This window comes from Alligator sinensis, unplaced genomic scaffold, assembly GCF_000455745.1.
Source record: "Alligator sinensis unplaced genomic scaffold, ASM45574v1 scaffold839_1, whole genome shotgun sequence".
NCBI lineage: Eukaryota > Metazoa > Chordata > Crocodylia > Alligatoridae > Alligator > Alligator sinensis.
In genome coordinates, this window is record NW_005841885.1 from 3,318,977 (window position 1) to 3,338,611 (window position 19,635).

At 42.3% G+C, this 19,635-nt stretch overlaps 2 protein-coding genes across 11 annotated transcripts in view; one reads left to right on the plus strand and one right to left on the minus strand.

Annotated features, from left to right (window-relative positions):
- Positions 1 to 8,049, plus strand: part of TMEM43 (transmembrane protein 43) — a 17,325-nt gene extending 9,276 nt beyond the window's left edge. For all 6 annotated transcript variants that reach the window (XM_006017796.2, XM_006017797.3, XM_025196841.1 and 3 more), the window contains exons 7-12: positions 1,083 to 1,153; positions 1,597 to 1,718; positions 2,744 to 2,818; positions 2,910 to 3,011; positions 4,626 to 4,743; positions 5,887 to 8,049. In XM_006017796.2, coding sequence (XP_006017858.1) covers positions 1,083 to 1,153; positions 1,597 to 1,718; positions 2,744 to 2,818; positions 2,910 to 3,011; positions 4,626 to 4,743; positions 5,887 to 6,089 — 691 coding nt within the window. In that variant the 3' untranslated portion in view covers positions 6,090 to 8,049. The remainder of the gene's footprint in view (positions 1 to 1,082; positions 1,154 to 1,596; positions 1,719 to 2,743; positions 2,819 to 2,909; positions 3,012 to 4,625; positions 4,744 to 5,886) is intronic.
- Positions 8,050 to 9,333: 1,284 nt separating this feature from the next.
- XPC (XPC complex subunit, DNA damage recognition and repair factor) overlaps positions 9,334 to 19,635 on the minus strand; it is an 80,206-nt gene continuing 69,904 nt past the window's right edge. For 4 of the 5 annotated variants that reach the window (XM_006017800.3, XM_006017799.3, XM_025196843.1 and 1 more), the window contains exons 8-16: positions 17,997 to 18,086; positions 15,640 to 16,563; positions 14,993 to 15,153; positions 14,778 to 14,859; positions 14,144 to 14,278; positions 13,361 to 13,530; positions 12,636 to 12,729; positions 11,989 to 12,078; positions 9,334 to 10,926 (exon numbers count right to left, since the gene is read on the minus strand). In XM_006017800.3, the coding sequence (XP_006017862.1) occupies positions 10,720 to 10,926; positions 11,989 to 12,078; positions 12,636 to 12,729; positions 13,361 to 13,530; positions 14,144 to 14,278; positions 14,778 to 14,859; positions 14,993 to 15,153; positions 15,640 to 16,563; positions 17,997 to 18,086 (1,953 nt within the window). In that variant the 3' untranslated portion in view covers positions 9,334 to 10,719. The remainder of the gene's footprint in view (positions 10,927 to 11,988; positions 12,079 to 12,635; positions 12,730 to 13,360; positions 13,531 to 14,143; positions 14,279 to 14,777; positions 14,860 to 14,992; positions 15,154 to 15,639; positions 16,564 to 17,996; positions 18,087 to 19,635) is intronic. The other variant, XM_025196842.1, reaches the window with a different exon arrangement.

Here is a 19,635-nt window from a genome sequence, read left to right on the forward strand (position 1 = left end):
CCACGTTGGCCCTTTTCCAGTCCTCCGGGACTTGGCCCGTGCGCCACGAGCTTTCAAATATTCCCGCCAGTGGCTCTGCAATGATGTTGGCCAGTGCCTTCAGCACCCTCGGATGGAGCTCATCCGGGCCTGCCGACTTAAAGGCATCCAGTTCTTCCAAATGACTCTGCACCATCTCAGGGTCTATGCATGGCAGTCTGGCGCCTTACTGCTGCCTCTCTACAACCCCAGTGAGAGACTTGTTGTGCCCCTCACTTAGGAACACTGAGGCAAAGAACTCGTTGAGGAGTTCAGCCTTGTCCCCCTCTGTCCGTCACCAATTGTTTCTGCCCATTTAGCAGGGGTCCTATTCCTCCCTGGGCCTTCCTTTTACTCCCAATATATCTAAAAAACAATTTCTTGTTGTCTTTTACTTGGGTTGCCATCCTCAGCTCCATGGCAGCTTTGGCCCGTCTAACTGCCTCCCTACAAGCACGAGCAGAGGAGGTATATTCATCTTTGGTGATCTCTCCCTGTTTCCACTTTTTATGTGCTCCCCTTTTGTCCCTTAGGCTGCCCTGGATTTCTCTGGTCAGCCAGGGAAGCCTCCTGGCCCCTTTCCCCCTTTTGCCTCGCTCGGGGATCGTCTTGCTTTGTGCCTGAAGGATCATTTCCTTAAGGCACAGCCACCCTTCTTGGGCTCCCATCTCTTCAAAATACAATGATACAACTTACCTAGGAATGTGAATGATTTAATTGTCATATGCGGACTTTACATTGAGGTTGGATAACTTTCTGAACTCTAGCAGAACTAGATCTGTAACTCCTTCACGAAGCTTATAATAAAAATGCTAGGCCAGTATTATGCAGAAGGCCAGACTAGATGTTTATAGTGGTCCTTTTTATTCATCCAAGTCCATTGCTGACACCATTAAGATAGAATGTGAGCCCCTGGTATTTTTACATTGCACCAGCTATTTAACGTTTTGGTACTCTTGCACTCAGATTTGCATCACTACTTCATTGATCTTTTATTATCTGTTGTTGATCACAAATATGTCCATAATGATAGAATTTTTATGGAAACTATTTCTGTCCCCCAGTGCTATGGCTGTGGAATCTTTCACTGTGACTGCTCCTGATGTCCAGGTGGGCAGGTTCTTTCTTTCCAAAGGTAAGAAATGTGTGCATGGCTTTGTATGTGAATGATATGAGAGCAAGACTGGGTGGTCTCGGTGATCTGGTGACTGGGTGATCTCTTTCATAGATTTTAGGGTTGGAAGGGACCTCAGTAGATAGAGTCTGACCCCCCCCACCCCTCTGGATGCAGTACTCCAATTCTGGCCTGACCAATGCCACATAAAGGTATCACCTCCCTGGACCTGTTCGTCATGCACCTGCATTAGCATGATTAAGTGCGGTTAGCTTTACTGATTATTTTATCGCAGTGACGGACTCATGTTCATGAGTGTTTGTGCTCACAGGTCTCGAATCGGGTGGGTTTTGCTCATTACCTTTTGGAATGGCAGTCCCTAAACTGGCCATGAAGAGATAGTGAAATGGAATGTAGGTTAATGTGCTACTTGAGACCTAGTCTTGCTTCTTTATTCTGTTCAGGTCTTATTGACAAAATAGACAACTTCAAGCAGATGAGCCTGTCAAACCTGGAAGATCCACATGCAGATGTTACCCGAGGAGGCAATTACTTTTACCATAGTGAGAACCCCAGGCGTCCAGAAGTAAGATGAAGGGTTTTTTCCTTGGTTTTTCTCTGCTGCAATTAAAATCTGCTTGGCAAACTTAAAATGAAAGGCATGGCCTTGCAAGCTTCCTAGAAACTCTATTTCCATAAAAATAGAAGGTGGGAGAGCTGAGTAGTCATACAGGATCCAACCCCTTCCTGAAAGGCTAATGGTGGTGATTCATTTTTGTATATCTGAGAAACTTTTGGGCACTTTTACACATGCTCCAGGTTGGTGGGGCGGGGGGTGTGCTGCACTGCACTTTAGAGCAGCTCCGAGAGCTGCTCTAATTAAGTGGCACCACAACTTGTGTATCGGCTTTCTCACGCTTAAAAATGGCGGCAGGGGTGCTTGAACTGAACCTTGTTTGAGCGTTAGTTCAAGCACCCCTGCTGCCATTTTTAAGCACAGAGATGCTGATACATGAGATGCAGGAGGCTGCTGAAACATGGCAATTGCCAGGCTTCAGAAGACTCAGTCAAGTCCGCTCTGATGCTCTCGTGCACAGGCACCCTCCGATTCTGCCTTTACCCCTTATTGCTGTCCTTGAGCATCTTTTTTCACATATTAAATTGGCAGGCTAGTAAATAAAAAGAAATGGGACTGTGCCACTGCTGCTCTAGCAGAAGTGGATTTCATCTGTGCCTCACTGGTCTGTGCAATTTTCAAGGTCTGTTCCATGCAGCTGAGCAGATTATAGCAAAAAAATAAGCCAAGGCTCTGTTAGCTCACACAGTTCTCCTTAATGAAAGGGAAGTGATGTGAAACACTCCTGGCATTGCTGGACTCCCATACATATGGTGGGATTGCTGAAAAATGGGTCAAGGTGCGCTCTCATTTTTGAGACTCAGCCTAGGGAAAAAAACACATGCAGGAATCCTATATGAACATCTCTTGTGGCAGTACAAAGCTTTTAGGCAGTGTTACAACCTGGAAATGCCTCATAAAGAATAGTTTCATGGGGAATCTTATCTCGAAGTGAATCTGCTATTAACTTTTGGTGTTTTTTCCCTTGTTTCCAGGTGGGAGACCTTCGAGTTTCATTCTTCTATGCAGGTCTGAGTGGAGATGACCCTCACATGGGCCCAGCAGATGTGGTAAATCTTCAGATTCTCCCCTAATTTGCCCATTGATGTCCTGGTGCTGGCACACACAAAGCTCTTTAACTTTTTTTCTGCCTCTTACAAGGTAACTGTGATTGCTCGTCAGCGAGGGGAGCAGTTGGTTCCTTATCAGGCCAAGTCTGGTGATGTCCTGCAAATTCTATACGTTGGGGATCTCTCTGCTGAGGTGAGTTACTTATGACACTAGCTAACTCTGAAATGAGAGAGGACAGCAATAAGCTGGGCAGTGAGTTGCCTTTCCCTTCGTCTTTCAATGCACAGAAATTGGGTAGCGTGTATCTACTTCCTTCAGTCCTCCCACTGGATGGGGAAATCTGGCCTTAGTGCTGCCTCTCCTGCCTCTAATTTTATTGTTCAAGGGAAAGATGCTATAGCCTGCTTTAAATTGTGAGCCTGTTACCCACCTTCTTAATCCCCAAGTGGTTGAATATGCCTATTATGTCTCAACAGAATGTAAATCCTGTCTACTTACATTTGTGGTACCCAGTTGAACTGTTGGACTGCTTAATCCCTGCTCATTTTGTCATTAAAGCGTGATTTGTAGCTAAAGTTACTATGCAAAATAACTTCCTTCTGCTACTGACTCTCATCTCTCTTGAGTATGAAAGGCTTTTTTGGCAGGCGCTAATTGTGTCATGATCCCTCAAATACTTTCTAAAGGTTACATTTTAAAAAGTTAGTTTTTAATTAAGCAAAGCCTGGGATTCTTCTCTCTCCACCCTTTATTACAGAGACCTAAGGGTTTGAAATGAATTTATTGCTAGTCTAGCTGACTGGTGAACCCTAAGGCAACTTAAACGCACTCTAATATATCCTGCATGCTCAGACAACTTGGTGATTCATTTACTTTCTTGGCAAGTTGGTTTTCATTAGTGATTGTTTCATGCCCTGCTGCGAAGATTCTGGATGTCAAGAATTCACTTGAGTTCCCAAGAGCAGTTGAACTGGCTCTTGTTTACAGGCTGTACTGGAAAGAGAGGAGAAAAAGTTTTGACTTTTGTTTTGGGGCAAGCTCTGAACCTTAGTTTTTAATGTATGGAGTCCCAGTTTCCAGTGGGGCAATGCAGTTTAGAGCAATTGTACCTAGAACTTAGTTTGTGTAACTTGCGAGTGCAGTTTCTCATGAGATGTTTCACTGAGGCATTTTAACCAGACCCAGGCATCTAAACAATTTTGTGAATGTAATCTACTAATAGGGTACACACAGATCTGTAAAATCTTCTTTTCCTTGAAAGCAAAATCTTTGCTTTATTTGGGTCCAAATGCAGATCCAGTAAAGCATGCACGTATCTTTATTATACAAAAAGGTTTGTTTGGCTCGTCTGCTCCCTGCTATAGCAGTGCTGTTACTTATTGTACCACGTTCATTCTGATAAGGAATGAGAACGCAGCAACTTGTTCATAGGTGTTACACTTATTTTTAAGGAAATAGTGTTTTCTTGAATCTGAGAAGTAAAGGCTTTGGAGTGTTTGCTAAGCAGCAAAATTGAGCAATTCCCACTTGTCCTTACATTGCAAAGGGTGACAGAATGTTTTGTGATCAACAGAAGCACTCTTGGCCTTTTTGCTGCATTTTGGATTCTTTGGTAACCTATTGGGCTGCTTCTGTGGTAACTGATAACCCACAGAATCACTGAAAGTGCTGTAAACATGCATGTCGCTGTTCAAAAGCATTGCGTCCTGAACAGGAGAGGCACATTTTAAGGCCCTGGAAACAGCAGGATTAGAAACCTGAAGGAAAATTAGAAACTGGAAATGTGTAACTATGTTTGTATTTCAGGAGGTCTTTCAGAAAGAGCATGAGAGTAACACCATGAAGACCTGGGGCCTTCGTGCAGCAGGCTGGCTTGCCATGTTTGTTGGCATCAACCTCATGACCCGAATTCTTTATACCTTGGGTATGTTTTTTTTTCATTAAAAATTGGTTTGAAGGTAAGACCTGAATCCAAACCCTTGGGGCCAAATGACAATCATTACATGGCAAATGGATTCTGGGGGTTTGGAACTTGGATCTGAATCTGAATTTTGAAGTCGGCCTCTACATCTATGGAGGTCAGAACCAAAATCGAGATCTGAATGCTTGCTTAATGGACAGGTGAACTCTGAGTGAAGTCTTGCAGTGTACACCCATCTGCTTTTAAATTCTGGCCTAAGTCATGTTTCAGTCTAGCCTCATAGCCAAGTTCCCAGTGGACCCTAGCCATGCACTTACTAAAGCTAGAAACTGAGAGCACAGCTGGTGCAGATGATTGGAAGTCCTACTCCATGCTGCAGAGTCCAACCAGCTGCTAGCTGCATACAGAGCTGCCATGTACCTTAAGTCTTATTGCAGTAGTATCTAGAGCCCCCATTCCTGAACCATGTGGACCACAGGACTATTGTGCTGGGTGGGTGCGGTACAGACAACAAAAACAGGACTTCCGAGTTGCTCTTACCTTAGACTGAGGAAAGTGATGCAATAAATTTGGTGAAAGCTGTTTGTTGCATCAAACTTGCATCAACTTGAGTCCAAAGTTACTTGTTCTGAAATAGACTGTCTGGAAAAGTATTACAACTGTGAGAGATGTCTGCAGAATTGGATTGAATTTTCCATAAAACAAATGCAGTTTCTGGTCTGGAGTGAAATGTGAACACTTTGAAACCTTTTCTTGCCTTCTGTAACCCTTTCACACATGTTTATTGTCCATCAGCACAAGGGCTATCTTTAGTTTATAATGGGACAGGCCTTGTGGGAATCACAGTTGGGTTCCAGCTCTCTTGCACAAGGCACTGAACTTGTCTTTGTCCCACTCTTCAGCTAGCAGGTCAGTCAGTGCTCCTTGCTTGCCTCCCTGAGAAGTGGAGTCTTGTTTCAACAATGTCTGAAGTGATTTGAGATCTTATGTAAGCACTGTCTAGTATTTGTTGATGTAAATGGGAGTCTTTCCATTCACCTAGAGTTGATAATTTTGGGTATCATTTCCCAATCTTTTGGCAATATAAAATCTTACAAATGATTGCATTGTCACATGCTTCTTTCTTGGTTTTCTTCCCTACCACAGTGGATTGGTTTCCTGTTGTCAGAGACCTGGTTAATATTGGCCTGAAAGCCTTTGCCTTCTGCATAGCCACCTCTCTCTCCCTGCTGACCATCTCCGTGGGGTGGCTCTTCTACCGTCCTCTGTGGGCTTTGATGATTGCACTGCTGTCTGCAGTTCCTATTGTAATTGCCAAATCCCGAGTTCCAGCAAAAAAACAGCAATGAAGATGGAAGAGCTCCTTTTTGCTCTCTTTGCACTGGAGTCTGTAAAGCTTAGTGCATGAGGTTTCAGGCTATTACAACATGCCTAAGGCACATCACCAAAGAGCTCAGTTGGGTGTAATTGTTTATTCGCTGAACACATAAGCACAAAAAATGCAATTTTACAGGCTACTGCTTTGTAGTAAGCCAGTGAAATTGACTTAAAAAGTCTGGAGTGGGTGAGAAGCAGTATTTGCCTCTAAACAAGTGTTTTCTGGCCTCTTTAAATGAGGCAGGTTAGTATAATCTCCCGGTGGACAAGTTTTATCATGTAATCTACAACTTGCAGTCTTTAGTGTGTTTGTGTACCTTCCTATCTCACTTTCTCACGTAGGTGTGTACATTGCAAAAAACCCGTGTGTTAATATACAAAAGCAACTTTGCATACATGTGAAAGCTGTGTTAGACTCTTGGTCTTCAGTAATTAGAGAAAAAATAGGCATAAGGGTCGCTTGAACCAAGGGTTTAAAAAAAATATAAATTGGATCGCGGGCAGTAGGCTGAGATGACTTTTAAAGGTACCTGGTTTTCAGAACGTGCTGGACAAGGTCCTTTCCAAAGTCAGGACCCTAGACAAACTAAACGGTCTTAGCTTTTGTACCCAAGATCACTAATATCTTTTCATGGGGAGAGGATGGAGCTTGAAAGTAATTTTAAATTCCATCTTTTAAGGTCCTCCACCTCTTTATTGGAGGAAGTGGGGAAAGGGGTAGAAACCTGAGATCCTGAAGCAAAACTTGTCCAGCTTAGTAAGTACTCCTACACGTTGTTTGCTATTTTATACAGTATGTGTGTGCTGTGTATTTTACTTAATGAAGGCAATGAAAACACTCCATTTCACTTTATGCTATGTCATGAAAGCCAAAATCTGGACTAAAGAGTTAAATGCCCCACCACTGCATTTGCAAACCAAACAAATAACTTCTTCCTTGAGATCTAAATCCTTCAAAGTAGTCCTGCTTAATCTTTAAATCTTGTAAACCTAAATAACTTAAATCATGAGTTTTATTTCATGGTGGGACACAAAATAACTCCATATTTAACCTTATGTTCATGTTTACAGTTTTCTGCTGTCAAAAGTACTTGTGATTAAAAATAGCATAGAATTGTTTCTAAAGAGGGTATAAAGCTCCAAATGGTTTGCCTGGCTTTTTGGCTGTGGCCATATCTGCTTCCCTTTTAGATGAACGCTTAATTCTTTGCACAAAAATGGTATTAAAAAGTAAAGGAAGAGTTTTTAGGTAACGGGCTCTCCCCAGTTGTTGTTCTGAACAAATTTTAGTTAAAGAGCATCCTTCTATTTTTGTAGGCATTCAGACATTGTCAGTTCAGTTTCAAATGCCCAGGGCCTTATTCTGTCCCAGTGAAATCACTTGGGGCATTTATACATGTGCCCAGGGGTGGGGAAAGGAGGGGCACTTTAATTAGGGTGGCTCCAAGAACCGGTTTAATTAAAGCATCCAGGGCACCACATGTATCGGCATCCTTGCACTGAAAAATGGTGGCTTTAGTTAAAGCATCCACTTCTTCCAGTGTGGCAAGTACTACGCAATTGAGCAGACTCAATTGATCAAGTTTGCTCTGACGCACTATTAACTGGAGTAGCTTTGCTGCACGTGTACAGGCACCCTTGGATGGGCAGCCGCTTGCTAAGGTTGCTTTAGATATGCAAATAGTCTGAATAGAAAGTATGGGGCTATAAAGAGACTTGAGGAATTCATGTCTGTCCCTGAACCTCTGAAGCATGTCTTTCAGTGTGTCTAATGGATAGTTGTGTGTGTCCCTCTGGGGAAAAATGTTTCTGCTTTCCAAACTTGAGAAAACACTAGCATTCATGTACTGTAAATTGGGGCCAGGGGGGTGGGTTGGAATCCTTTTTCTATGGAAGAATTGACCTTTTGTATATGCCATTAAACTTCTTTCAAATGACTCTGTGCTTTTTTTGTTCCATCTTTGCCAGATCCTTTCCTTCGCAGCTTTTATGAATTCCAGAGGTAGCATTTTTAATGCAATTGTTCAGAGCTTCTTAACCAACTTGTTACACCATTGCACTTTATATCTCTATAATAGCAAGTTTACAGTTACTATTAGTTTAGTTCCTAGCAAGAGGCAAGGTCATAGCAACTGATTTGCTAGAAGGTGAGGTAATGTACTGTTGAAGAGGCAGTTTGGGAGTGCCTAAACTACAATTTGGGATAGACGTGCTGCATAAGCCTCGCTGAGCAAGCCATTTATTTAACTCTTTTTTTGCCCAAGTTACATTTTGAGTAAAGGTAACGTGCTGGTCTCCACAAAGTTTCTTGGAAAGCACTAAGACAGGGTATTCACCCCCTGGTCCACTTACCAGATCCATCCTCTAGGCTATGGCCCTGCATGTAACATCAGGCATGTAGGGTTGGATGCGGGGCACCCTAGGCCCTTTTCCTGATACCAGTCTCATGCCCCTCATCTGATCCACAGGGCCAAAAGGTTGTGCCCCACTACACTAAACCTTTGTGATTCATCCAGTGAGTACAGTATATTTTTTGAAAGAGGCCTCGCATTTTATGGAATCAGGACACCTTTAAATAGCTGGCCTGTAGCTTGTTTTGAATATATACATGGTTTGAAAGCAAAACTGATTCCTTTCATAGAAAGGAATCTCCACAGTGTAGGGCAAGTCAGAATTCATAGTTTCCTACACACAAATAAAGTTTCTATAGTAACCATTGCAGCAATAATATTTCTCTTATTTGGTCTGTATAGAATTGAGGCCTCTAGTGCCCTGACAGACCCCACAACTCTACATAGGAGCTTGTTCTGCACCAGAATGCCTCTGTTGATGGGGTGCTATCATTTTAGGGTTAGATCTACTGCCCAGTTAAGTAAATGAAGACTTGCTAACTTAAGTAGGAGCCTGATTCAGGCCCTTAATTCAGATACGTGCAAGGGCAGAATTAACAGCAAGACTGCTGTCACTACAGCAGTATTGATAACTCCTGCAAGTTTCCCTTGAAGCCTTACCTACAAGCCCAATGTCAGGTGTGAAATAAAAAAGACACCTTCGTTTCTTATACTAGTATTACCCTGGAAACACAAATGCAAAAAAGCTAAATCAGAGTGAAAACGGTGAACTTTTTTTTAAATAGGGGTTTTCTGTTCAATACCAGGTCTTACAGTGTTTTGAAATGTGACTTTTATAATTAATAATTCAACACAGATACATCACTAAAAATCATCCCTCTAAAAAAGGAATAACAGTACTTTATTTATTTATTCTACTTTATACCAAAGTCCAGTACAAAAATAATTACTTTTTTTCTATATTTCTAATCTTCCTTTCCATATATTACAATGAGAATAAGAAAAGATAAGGTTACTCTAAAGGGATACAGTCAGGTCAATATAGGTGTTCCAAAAACAATTGTGAAAACCAGATTGAATATTTCCATTTAAAACTGTATGAAAACAATTTCTGTGGATTTAAATTCCCTTACACTATTTGAAACACAAGTTTCAGAGTGCTAGGAAAGATCCAGAATGTGAAACTTGCTACAGAAAACGAGAACATTTACCAAATTGCTAAATCCCTACACTTAATTTGATTAATCACAACAGCACTTAGCCTATCTTGCAAATCCTTAAGTAGCATACTCTAATCTACTTTCATTATCAAAACTGACCTGAAGGAAGAGTGACTCAGCAGTAGAGGTACAGTTACTGTACTTCCAAATGAGTTAAAATGACATAACTCCTCCCTCCAAAACTTAAGAATTACAACATGATAGTATCCAAAAGTGAGGACAAGACTCAAACATGAGGTGCTTTTTCTTTTCCCACAAAAGAGCTGATGGAAGGGATGATTTAAGACTTGAAAAATAAAATCAAGTTCTCAAAAGGACCTGAGTTCACTAGGAAGTAAAAGTTAAGACTCCTCCAGGTTCTTAAAGGCCTATAGAAGACATTTGCACTTTTGTGATGATAGGAGTAAACATTCTATTATACTGTTCATTTGAGACTCTACTAGGGGGTTGCCTCCAGAACTGTAATAATAGCATACCTGGTATCACTTAACAGCAGTTGCTTATGTTCTCTAACAAACAAGCAAAACTAGGGGAAGGAGACAGGCCAAAAAAGATGCAACAATAAACTGGGTGGTGACAATACATGGCTAAAGGGAAAAAATACCTGCAGTAGGTCACTCTTCTCAGAAGATAATCTATAGATCTGGTCTTCAAAACTCCCTGGACGAAAAGGATAATGCACTTACCCATAACTCCAAAACAAGTGGGGATAAAATGGATCCAGTTTGTCGTTTAAGACAGCTCTTGATGCTAGATTGGAGAGAAGGTCTTTGTATTATTTTTGTGTCTTCAGAAATGCAAACACAAGAGAGCTGAAGACTCTTACTGGGCCATTAAGCTCGCGTGATATATTTTTTATACACAACCATATCTCCTCACTGCTGTATTTATACAACTAAGACTCCTCATTCAAACCCAAGCTAGTGGAAAGTGTCAAACATACTTCCACACTCGGTAATTATTTACAAGGAAGAAAACAAGCACCTCCTCCTTGCATCTGGAAACCAAATGCAAAGAAAGGTCTGTTCTGTTCATAACTTCTCAAAGGGAAACAAATGTGCCGCTTCTCCTTTCTTTTCCCGCTTGCTCTTTCTGACTTTCTTCTCTTCAAACTGTTTCTCCACTTGTCGATTTAGAGGCCAAAAAGCAGCCACATCCTCTGCTGGAGTCTCTGAACTTGGCCCTTCCTCTTCATCAGAAGAAAATCCAGCTCCTTTTTCCATCCTAGAGGTCTCGCTCTGGAAAAGATACATACGAATGCTGTGAAATGCTCTAAACTTCACTCTAATCAGCACTTCCTAAGAAGCTCCCTCACTCTTGCCATACTCTAGTCTCACGATCGTGGAAGATACTGCAGTAGGTAGTGGCACTGGTCTAAGAAGAGGAGATAAGTAACTCCCTAAACAAAAGAGTATGACTCCATTTCCAGAATATGCAGTATTAGTTCAACTCAAGGAAAAACATTCATCAGTCAATAAAGTGTAAAAAATAAACTGGCCTTAATATTGTTAACCTTGTGTGGTGAAAAAAAGATAAAGGGACAAAATAATTTTACTTCATAATGCAAACTGACACAGACCACTTTGCCACTCCACACTCTGGCCTGTGTAAAAAGTCCACAAAAGGAATATGCAGAACAATATATAAAATCACGATACATGGTTCAGAAGGGCTCATCATCTGTTTCACAGGGATGAAACTTCATCAGGTGATGTGGCTGAGTGAAGTCTTGCTCTAACCCTAGTACCAGTTAGTGAGAAGAAAAGGCAAGAAATCCTGAGCAAAGAGATTTTTGAAATCTATGACCTACTAACTGAACGTGTATGACTTTTGACATTATAAAATTCTAAGTTCAAATGCAGCTAAAGGTTAAATGAATCTTAAGTGGTTAAGCATGCAGTGAAACACCACCTGCAGCAATATCAGAAGGGATCGGAGCAGGATGTGCTGAAGAGAGAAACATAACAGCATTAACAAATGAAGTTAAAACAGTCCAATAGCTTCTTCATAGGCAACAGTTAGCACATGGAACAGCTGACTAGCAAAACAACACTCTTTGGATGTGTTTTCAGATGAACTGGGGAAGTACTTAATTGGGCTGTGTAAAAGATGAACACATGCTCAGGTTACCCATTTGGGCCATCGCAGGAGTGAAATCAACAGCAGCTAAAATGAGAGTGTAGGAACTGAACAAAAATGTTAACAATCCAGTGCAATAATTAAACTCCTACTAATATTTGCCTCCAGAAGGGAAATCCTCTCTGGGAAAGTACATCACTAGTAAAAGAAATACACAATACCTTATTGCAGTAGCGTTGCTTCAATCTCTCCCTTATGAGAAGTCCTTTCACCATCAGTTTCCAGTTCCCCAGCGCTCTCTTCTCTCGTTTCTATGTGGAATTGTTAGTTTAATTAAGAAACGTTCTGAGGCGGGAATCAGGACCACAAGAGACCTTTTTAATATTTAGACTAAATCAGGAATTGTTTATCTTAATTTAAATGCACTGCATTATTACTGAGGATCTACTATGCTTGATACCCTTTAAAAAGTAGTGACATGACAGTACAAATGCAATATTTCCTATACAAACAAAACTAAATGTCACTGGCTCCTGGCATATCCCAGTTTAGAGGGCAGTAAAGCAACTCCTCAAAGTAACCCAGGACACGGATTCTTCATTTTTTGTTCTAAACAATTCTGCAGTATTGCTGTAACCATGTTACATCACTTCTGTGTTCTGCTCCAGAGGTGTCGGCAGTGTTGCAGTGGATCAAACCCCACCCTGCAGGCTGGCTATCAGATTGAAACTTAAGTGTCTGGGGATTTTTCTGGCTGAGTGGTGTTATCAAAATGTAGAACTGCAATACCAATATTTGCCATGCGCTTGCCCTTCAAGCGAAGTCAACCCGTTACTACAAACAAAGAAACTGTGAAAACAATTCTCACCTCCTTCTCCTTCCTTTCCATCTCTGCTTGTTCATTCTCCCAGGCTGCAACAAGCACCTCTTTGTATTCTTCACAGACTACGTAGCCATCAGTGCTGGAAAAAAGAACACAATCATACATCAGTTTACGTACCAAAAGGACACGTCAGCTGCTCCAGGAAAAAAGAAATCCAGTAAACGTACACCAATGGATCATAAATCAAAGGTTAGCGGGTATTCAGAGAACCAGCTAACATAAAGGGCCTACAAGGGTGGTTTCCCTACCCCTCCAGAGCAGAAATGGATGCCAAGGGAAAATTAGAGGACAACCATTTGAGCTGAATTCTGTTACCATAGAAAAAATAGAGTTGGAAGGGACCCCAGGAGGTCATCTAGTCCAACCGCCTGCTCCAAGCAGGACCAGCCGCAACTAGATCATCCCAGCCAAGGTTTTGTCTAGCCTGGTCTTAAAAACCTCCAAGGATGGAGATTCGACCTCTCTGGGTAACCTGTTCCAGTGCTTTACTACCCACCTCGTGAGAAAGTTTATCCTAATATCCAACCTAAACTTCCCTTGCTGCAACTTGAGACCACTACTCTGGGTTCTTGTAATGTCATGTGCCAGAGTTTGCCCTAAGGTGTTCTGCCTTAACATTAAAATAGCAGGACCTATTCATTTAGCCTAAAGTACACAACTCATACAACGTGCAAACATCCTCACAGCCCAAACACAGCTCCTTAACGTACACCGGATGTGAATAGCCGCTATGAAAATCAAATCCAGTGATGGCTTGAACACAGTCGATGCCCAGTTTCCGTGCCACTCTATTCAAGTTAGGAAGCTTTAGCTGCACGCAGCCTACTGGTAACATACGGGGCAGGAAGAGGTAAACGTTTCCATATTCATTCCGGGGCACCTGTTCCAGGCAAAATTAAAAAGAAAAGTGAATACTCATGTTCTTCAGGGATGGACGGACATTCCTATGCTATCTGCTTGCATATTTGGAGAGATATGCAATGTGTATTTGCTTAGCTGTTCCTTTTTTAATTCACCACAACCCACAGTGACATTCTTTTAAAAGTCAAATTAAGTTAAAAAAGATGCATTTTCAAAGGCTGACCTATATTTTGCACCTGCATTTTAGTCATGTTCACATCACATCCCTACATGTATAATTCATCATCTGGGCTTTGTTACTAAGACAATGGGTGTAGAAAGCCAAGCAGCTGAGAGTTGTGAAAAGCCTTAATTGTAGACCTGTTTTATTCACAATCACAGGATCCCATTCACAATTATTTGCCCATCACAAAATGGGGGCCCATGTGAAGGAGGACTAAAAGCTGGAATGATAATTAACACAATCTATAAACCCCAGACCTGGGCACCCCTGAATTTTGAGAAAACTGGGAGCAGGTGCTCAAAACCAATCCACTTCTTAACACAAAGCTATTTTGGAAATTATAAACCCTACATCTTCACTCCAAATTTCCACACTGTGTATACATACAAGCTGCTCCCCTCCTGGCTACCTTTCCATCCACGGCCACAGGAGGCTGGTACTCCTCTGTCTGCCATAAGCCAAACAGAGCCAAGTCGTCTTTATCTCGGTTGGCGGGCTCTGCCAGTCGTGCCTTCCTCGCCTGGTTGGAATATCCTTTCACCATCTGTACAAAGACAGTGGCTACATTTATGACATTTTAGGAACAAATCGATTTTTCTTGGAGACCAAAGGAGATGGGTACGGGAGGAAAGGGATGCCTGTTTCATAGTTTGTTATTATGACATCCATTAGTTCTTGCTTACGTTTCATGTGCTGAGGCACAGTGTAGCTAACTGGAGCCAAATCACTCCATCCCAGGTCCCAGAAGGCTCTGAATAAGCCAGGAATCCCCAAAGCGGATTGGAACCCTTTGGCAGTAAAGAGCAAACAATGATGATGCTTTGAGAAGAGTTGATACCTAGCTGATGGATCCTCAACTAAACCAGAAGTTACAGCATGGCAACCCCTGCTGCTTAGAGGGAAAGAAATCTATGACCACCCTCACTGCCGAGCCCACCCTGCACATTGTGTTTGTGCAACTAACGGGAAGAACGCAAAGGACTGTGCAATGCAAAGGACTGTGCAATGTCAGAAGGCATACATGACATGCCAACTTCTCTTACCTTGTAGGGCACTTCTCCGATCCTCACTACTCGCCCTTGCTTTAGCCAGGTGTCTCTTGAGTGCAGCGTGTGCACACAGTCCCTAAAGAGGTCAGAAGGAAGCAACTGTCTACAACTCTGTGGACCACAAAGATACACAGGCCCATCTTGCCTCTGTCCAGCCCCCTTAGCTTCATAAAATAATTATGCACAGGTGACCAACATGTACATCTCACCTGGAATACACAGCTTCTCCTCTGCAGTAGCCTAAAATAGCAGCTGTCTCAGGATAGAGGGCCTCGTATTTCAGAAGATGCCTCTTTAGTGCGTAAAGAGGGTGATTTTTGTACTCTCCAATGGCTGTCGGCAGGGGCTGATCTTGAAGCTTAACTTGAAACTGCATGAATCATGAAAATAACCCTCTTTCACACTAGCATTTTAAAGAAGACAACAGACTGGCTTTCTACAAACTGGGTCAAAGAAAAAAATCACAAGCTCCAGCACAAATGGGCAAGTCAAGGGAGCAAAGCATTCCTGGTGTAACTAATGCCTTCAAGATTAATGGAATAACCCACAGGCAAGTTTGTTCTCCAGGGTTTAACAGCAACGAAAATTCCTGTCTGTGCAACAAAGTACACAGGAATTCCTGTCTGTGCAACAAACTACACAGTCCTTGCTGAACAGCCCCCATCTTATTTATTTCCTGTGAGTAATGTTATATATTCCTTTTTAGTGAGTCCAGACTGAAAACACCACACAGCAAATACTGCGGCATTTAAACCTCAACACCTTTAGGGAAAATCAATCAATGATTTTTGCCCAAGTCTGGACTCCTGGATTTGGCTCTTGGTATGAAATACCCTGAGGGGCTGATAACATTTACCTCCATTTCTTCCTTCTCGTCTCTTTCCACAAAGGGGCTCTTATATGGCTGCAAAGTTTCTTCCCACCACTCAGGGTCCACGCGATACTTCCTCGTCAAGGTCATCCATGCAGGGTCATACCTTTGTGTGATGTCCTTTACGCACCCATCATTGTCAATCCCCACAATGTAGGACACTGGCTTTGTGGCATATCTGAAGCAGAGCTGGGGCTGATTGACAGTGCCATGAACACAGTCCACACAGACCCACTTGTCTTCCCGCTCCACAAAAACCTCAAGCCATTGGTCTGTGCTTGTCACTTTCACCATCTCCGGCTCCATATCATCCTCATCAGTAGAAATTATTTTGTTCCTTTTCTTGGGTGAATTAAAAGAGCCCGAGGAAGCCTTTTTTGCCAATGCATGCTCAGCTTCACCTGAATTCTTGGGTAGCTTTGATTCTAAAGGCCCAGCTTTCCTGCAGCTTTTGACTGTGACCCCTGGTTTCTGGGGCCCTGATGACCTCCTCTGTTTTCTAGGAACAATTTCAAAATCCTCATCGGAGACACTACTCTCTTCCTGTGAAGCCTCAAACTCTGAATCACTGTCCCCACCACTTCCACTCTCCTCTTTGTAAGACACTTTTGAGGCTACACTTCTTCGGCGATTATTTTTGGTCCTTAGCACTTCTTCTTTTTCTCCTGGGCTGCCTTCCTCAGCACTTGATTCCTTCTGTTCCTGGACATGCTTAGCCATTTTTGACTTACTCGCCCTTTTAATACCAGGGATGTCCGATTTCTTGGGTTTCTTATCTGCTCCTGCATTGTCTAAGAGTGCCTCCTTTTGCTTAGCTCTTGGGCCAGAGCTTTTTTTAGGATTTCTAGCAGAGCCCTCCTGCTCTTTTGTCATGCCACTTACAGAGGGCCTCTTAGAGGAGCTCTTCCCCTGAAAACAAAGGAAGCAACTTTCATTTTTGTACAAGAAAGAAACGTGTTGTTAGTCACACTCCAACTTCAGCTAACTGGGCTATGTGGAGGCAGAACAAAATGTTGTCAGTTTAGTACTACTGTTGATCTGGATGTCCCAGGGAACGCTAAGCCTTCAGGCAAATGGCTGAAAAAAACCATTTCATACGCTTCAAAGAGGCTGTGCTCAGTGTCCCTAGCCAAGTGAAAGGAAGACTCTGTGAATACAGATTGTCTGCCTTTAAAGGTGCATAGCTTGTTACTTAGGCTCCATTTCAAGTGAGAGAGATGGAAAATAGGTTGGATATAAATCAATTACTTATATACAATTTTTTAAAAATTTAAATTATACGTTCTGACTTAAATACACTCTTTTCTTTTTTTTAAATAATCCCGTGTAAAATTAGATAGGAAACTAAGACAACCTATATTAATACCTAGTAACTGGTAATCTAGTATATCATTTTAAATAAATTTAAAAGTCAGGCAGTACATTTTTTTTTTTAATTAGGCAGCTCTACGGCAAGTCACTGGCTAAGCAACTGTAACCAGTTTACTGAAGTGATAAGTCATCTTCTGACAGCTGTATCCTCTTCTCCAGGTGCAGAAAGAGTATTTTCTCTATTTTATTTTATTCAGTTCAACAACTTCTTAATTTGAAGTTGAAATACCTCTTAGGAACATTTAAAAATAGGAGAGAAATGCTGGGTTTTATTGGCTGATATCTGTGTAGAGGCATGCAAAACTTCTGGCAACAAACAACAATCTTTGTTGATAAAACTCTGTAACATATACCAGGCCTTGGCCACCAAAGAGGAGTGGTAAAGGACATTCTGCAGCCCAGGGGATTGTGTAAATCACATTAATTTAATTTCAGGCTTGATTTTAAACTGCTTTAAGTTACATCAGTGCAAAGGCCCTTATTCCAGTTATAAAAAGGCTTCTTTCTATTTAGCATAAATTAATTAGCAACAAGATTCAATTGAACTGAAATAAAAACCCTTAAACCGGAAACACTTTTGCTAGCTTAATTTATTTAAAATGGTACCTGAAGTTAAATAACTCGGAACTTCCTAGACTTCAAATGCTGGAGGCTGCAAGCGAGAGAGGAACAGTGGAAAAAACCCTGGTGATCATATCCAGTTCACTCTCCCTTTCAGCATCCATTCTTTGCCGCCATGTGACACGGGAGACTGGGCAAGACGGACCTATGGTCTGACCCAGTAAATGGCACTTAAGTTCTTATGACTGCAACTGTGCTCTAATTAGCTCTTTTTCTGGAGTATTTTTTGGTCCTTAGCCTACATTTTTGATCCTCATTTACATCATGCAAATCTTCCTTATTATTTCAAAGGTCAGATCAAAGACCCCCACATAATAAATCCCTTTATTTTGCACATCAGTGAATCCTACCTTTCCTGCCACCTCCTTCAGAGGAATGGGCTGGAGAGACAGCACAAGTCGGCAGAGCAGCTGTAAAGCTCGGAGAATAATTAAAAATATCTGTTTAAGAAAAAAGAAAGGGCTTCAATTTTTTTCACATGTGAACAGCCATCTGAAAACCACCTTGGGGTCCAAGTTCAGCCACAAATCGATTTTACCCACATCTTTTACCTTACGCTGGGTGCAGAGGTGCCAAATAAGTGGGGGCCTAAGGGCCCTGGCCACCCTTGGGAAGAGGGCTGTCACCTAAAATGTGTAAAACTTTCTACGTGTCCATCTTCTTATGCCCCCTCCAGCGAAAAGAAAAGTTGGCACCTATGGCTGGGTGTGCTAAGAGTTGTGCTTACATGGCTCATTACCACAGAATCTGAGGGTCCCACCATACCTAATGTATTTATCCTCAAAACACCTCTGTGAAAAGAACTGTTACTAGTGCAAAGATAAGGAACTGAGGCACAGAGAGATTAAATGACCGGGCCAAGATGATACAGAAAGTCTGTGGTGAAGCAAGGGCACGCACTCAGGAACCAACGCACCAACTACTGGACAATTCTTCATCTTGGTCATTCATTTCTGTGGTATATGGAAACAAAGACAAGGATGCACCTTGAATTGGCTGACAGTTACATGTGATGATTCATATGAGCTTGTGCTTTTGCATCACCTTCCAACTCCTTGTTACATGAAAGCTAGCAAAAGTTGTCAGGAATAAATTCTAACTATCAGTGTTCAAACATATGTGGAGTTAACTGACGTGACTCTACTTTGTCCTTGCTCCCAAGTCCAGCACCATGGAATGAATTCATCATCTAAAAGCAGATGGATGTGGGTGTGAAGTGTACTCTGTCCAAGTTTGCAGATGATACTAAATTGTGGGGTGAAGTGCACACTGTGGGGGTAGGGAACAATTGCAGGCAGACCTGGACAGGTTGGAAAAGTGGGCAGAACACAACAGGATGCAGTTCAACAAGGACAGATGCAGAGTGCTGCACCTAGGGCATAAAAATATCCAGCACACCTACTGGCTAGGAAACGACCCTCTCAGCAGCACAGAAGCGGAAAGGGATCTCAGAGCCATAGTGGACTCCAAGATGAACATGAGTCGTCAGTGTGAGGAAATCATCAGCAAAGCTAACTGCACTTTATCATGCATCAGCAGATGCATGACAAATAGATCTAAGGAGGTGATACTTCTCCTCTATGTGGCATTGGTCAGACCGCAGTTGGAGTACTGTGTCCAGTTTTGGGCACCATACTTCAAGAGGGATGTTGATAGACTCAGGAAGGTCCAGAGGAGGGCCAGCCCTATGAGAAGAGACTAAGGGACCTAGACCTCTTCAGCCTCCGTAAGAGAAGGCTGAGAGGTGATCTTGTGGCTGCCTACAAATTCATTAGTGGGGCGCAGCAAGGGATCAGAGATGCTCTGTTCACCAGGGCGTCTCTTGGGATAACAAGGAACAATGGTCACAAACTGACAGAGAGCAGATTTAGGCTAGATATCAGGAAAAATTTCTTCCTGGTAAGGGTGACCAAAATTTGGAATGGGCTTCAAGGGAGGCAGTGCTCTCCCCTACCTTGGGGGTCTTTAAGAGAAGGCTGGGTAAGCATC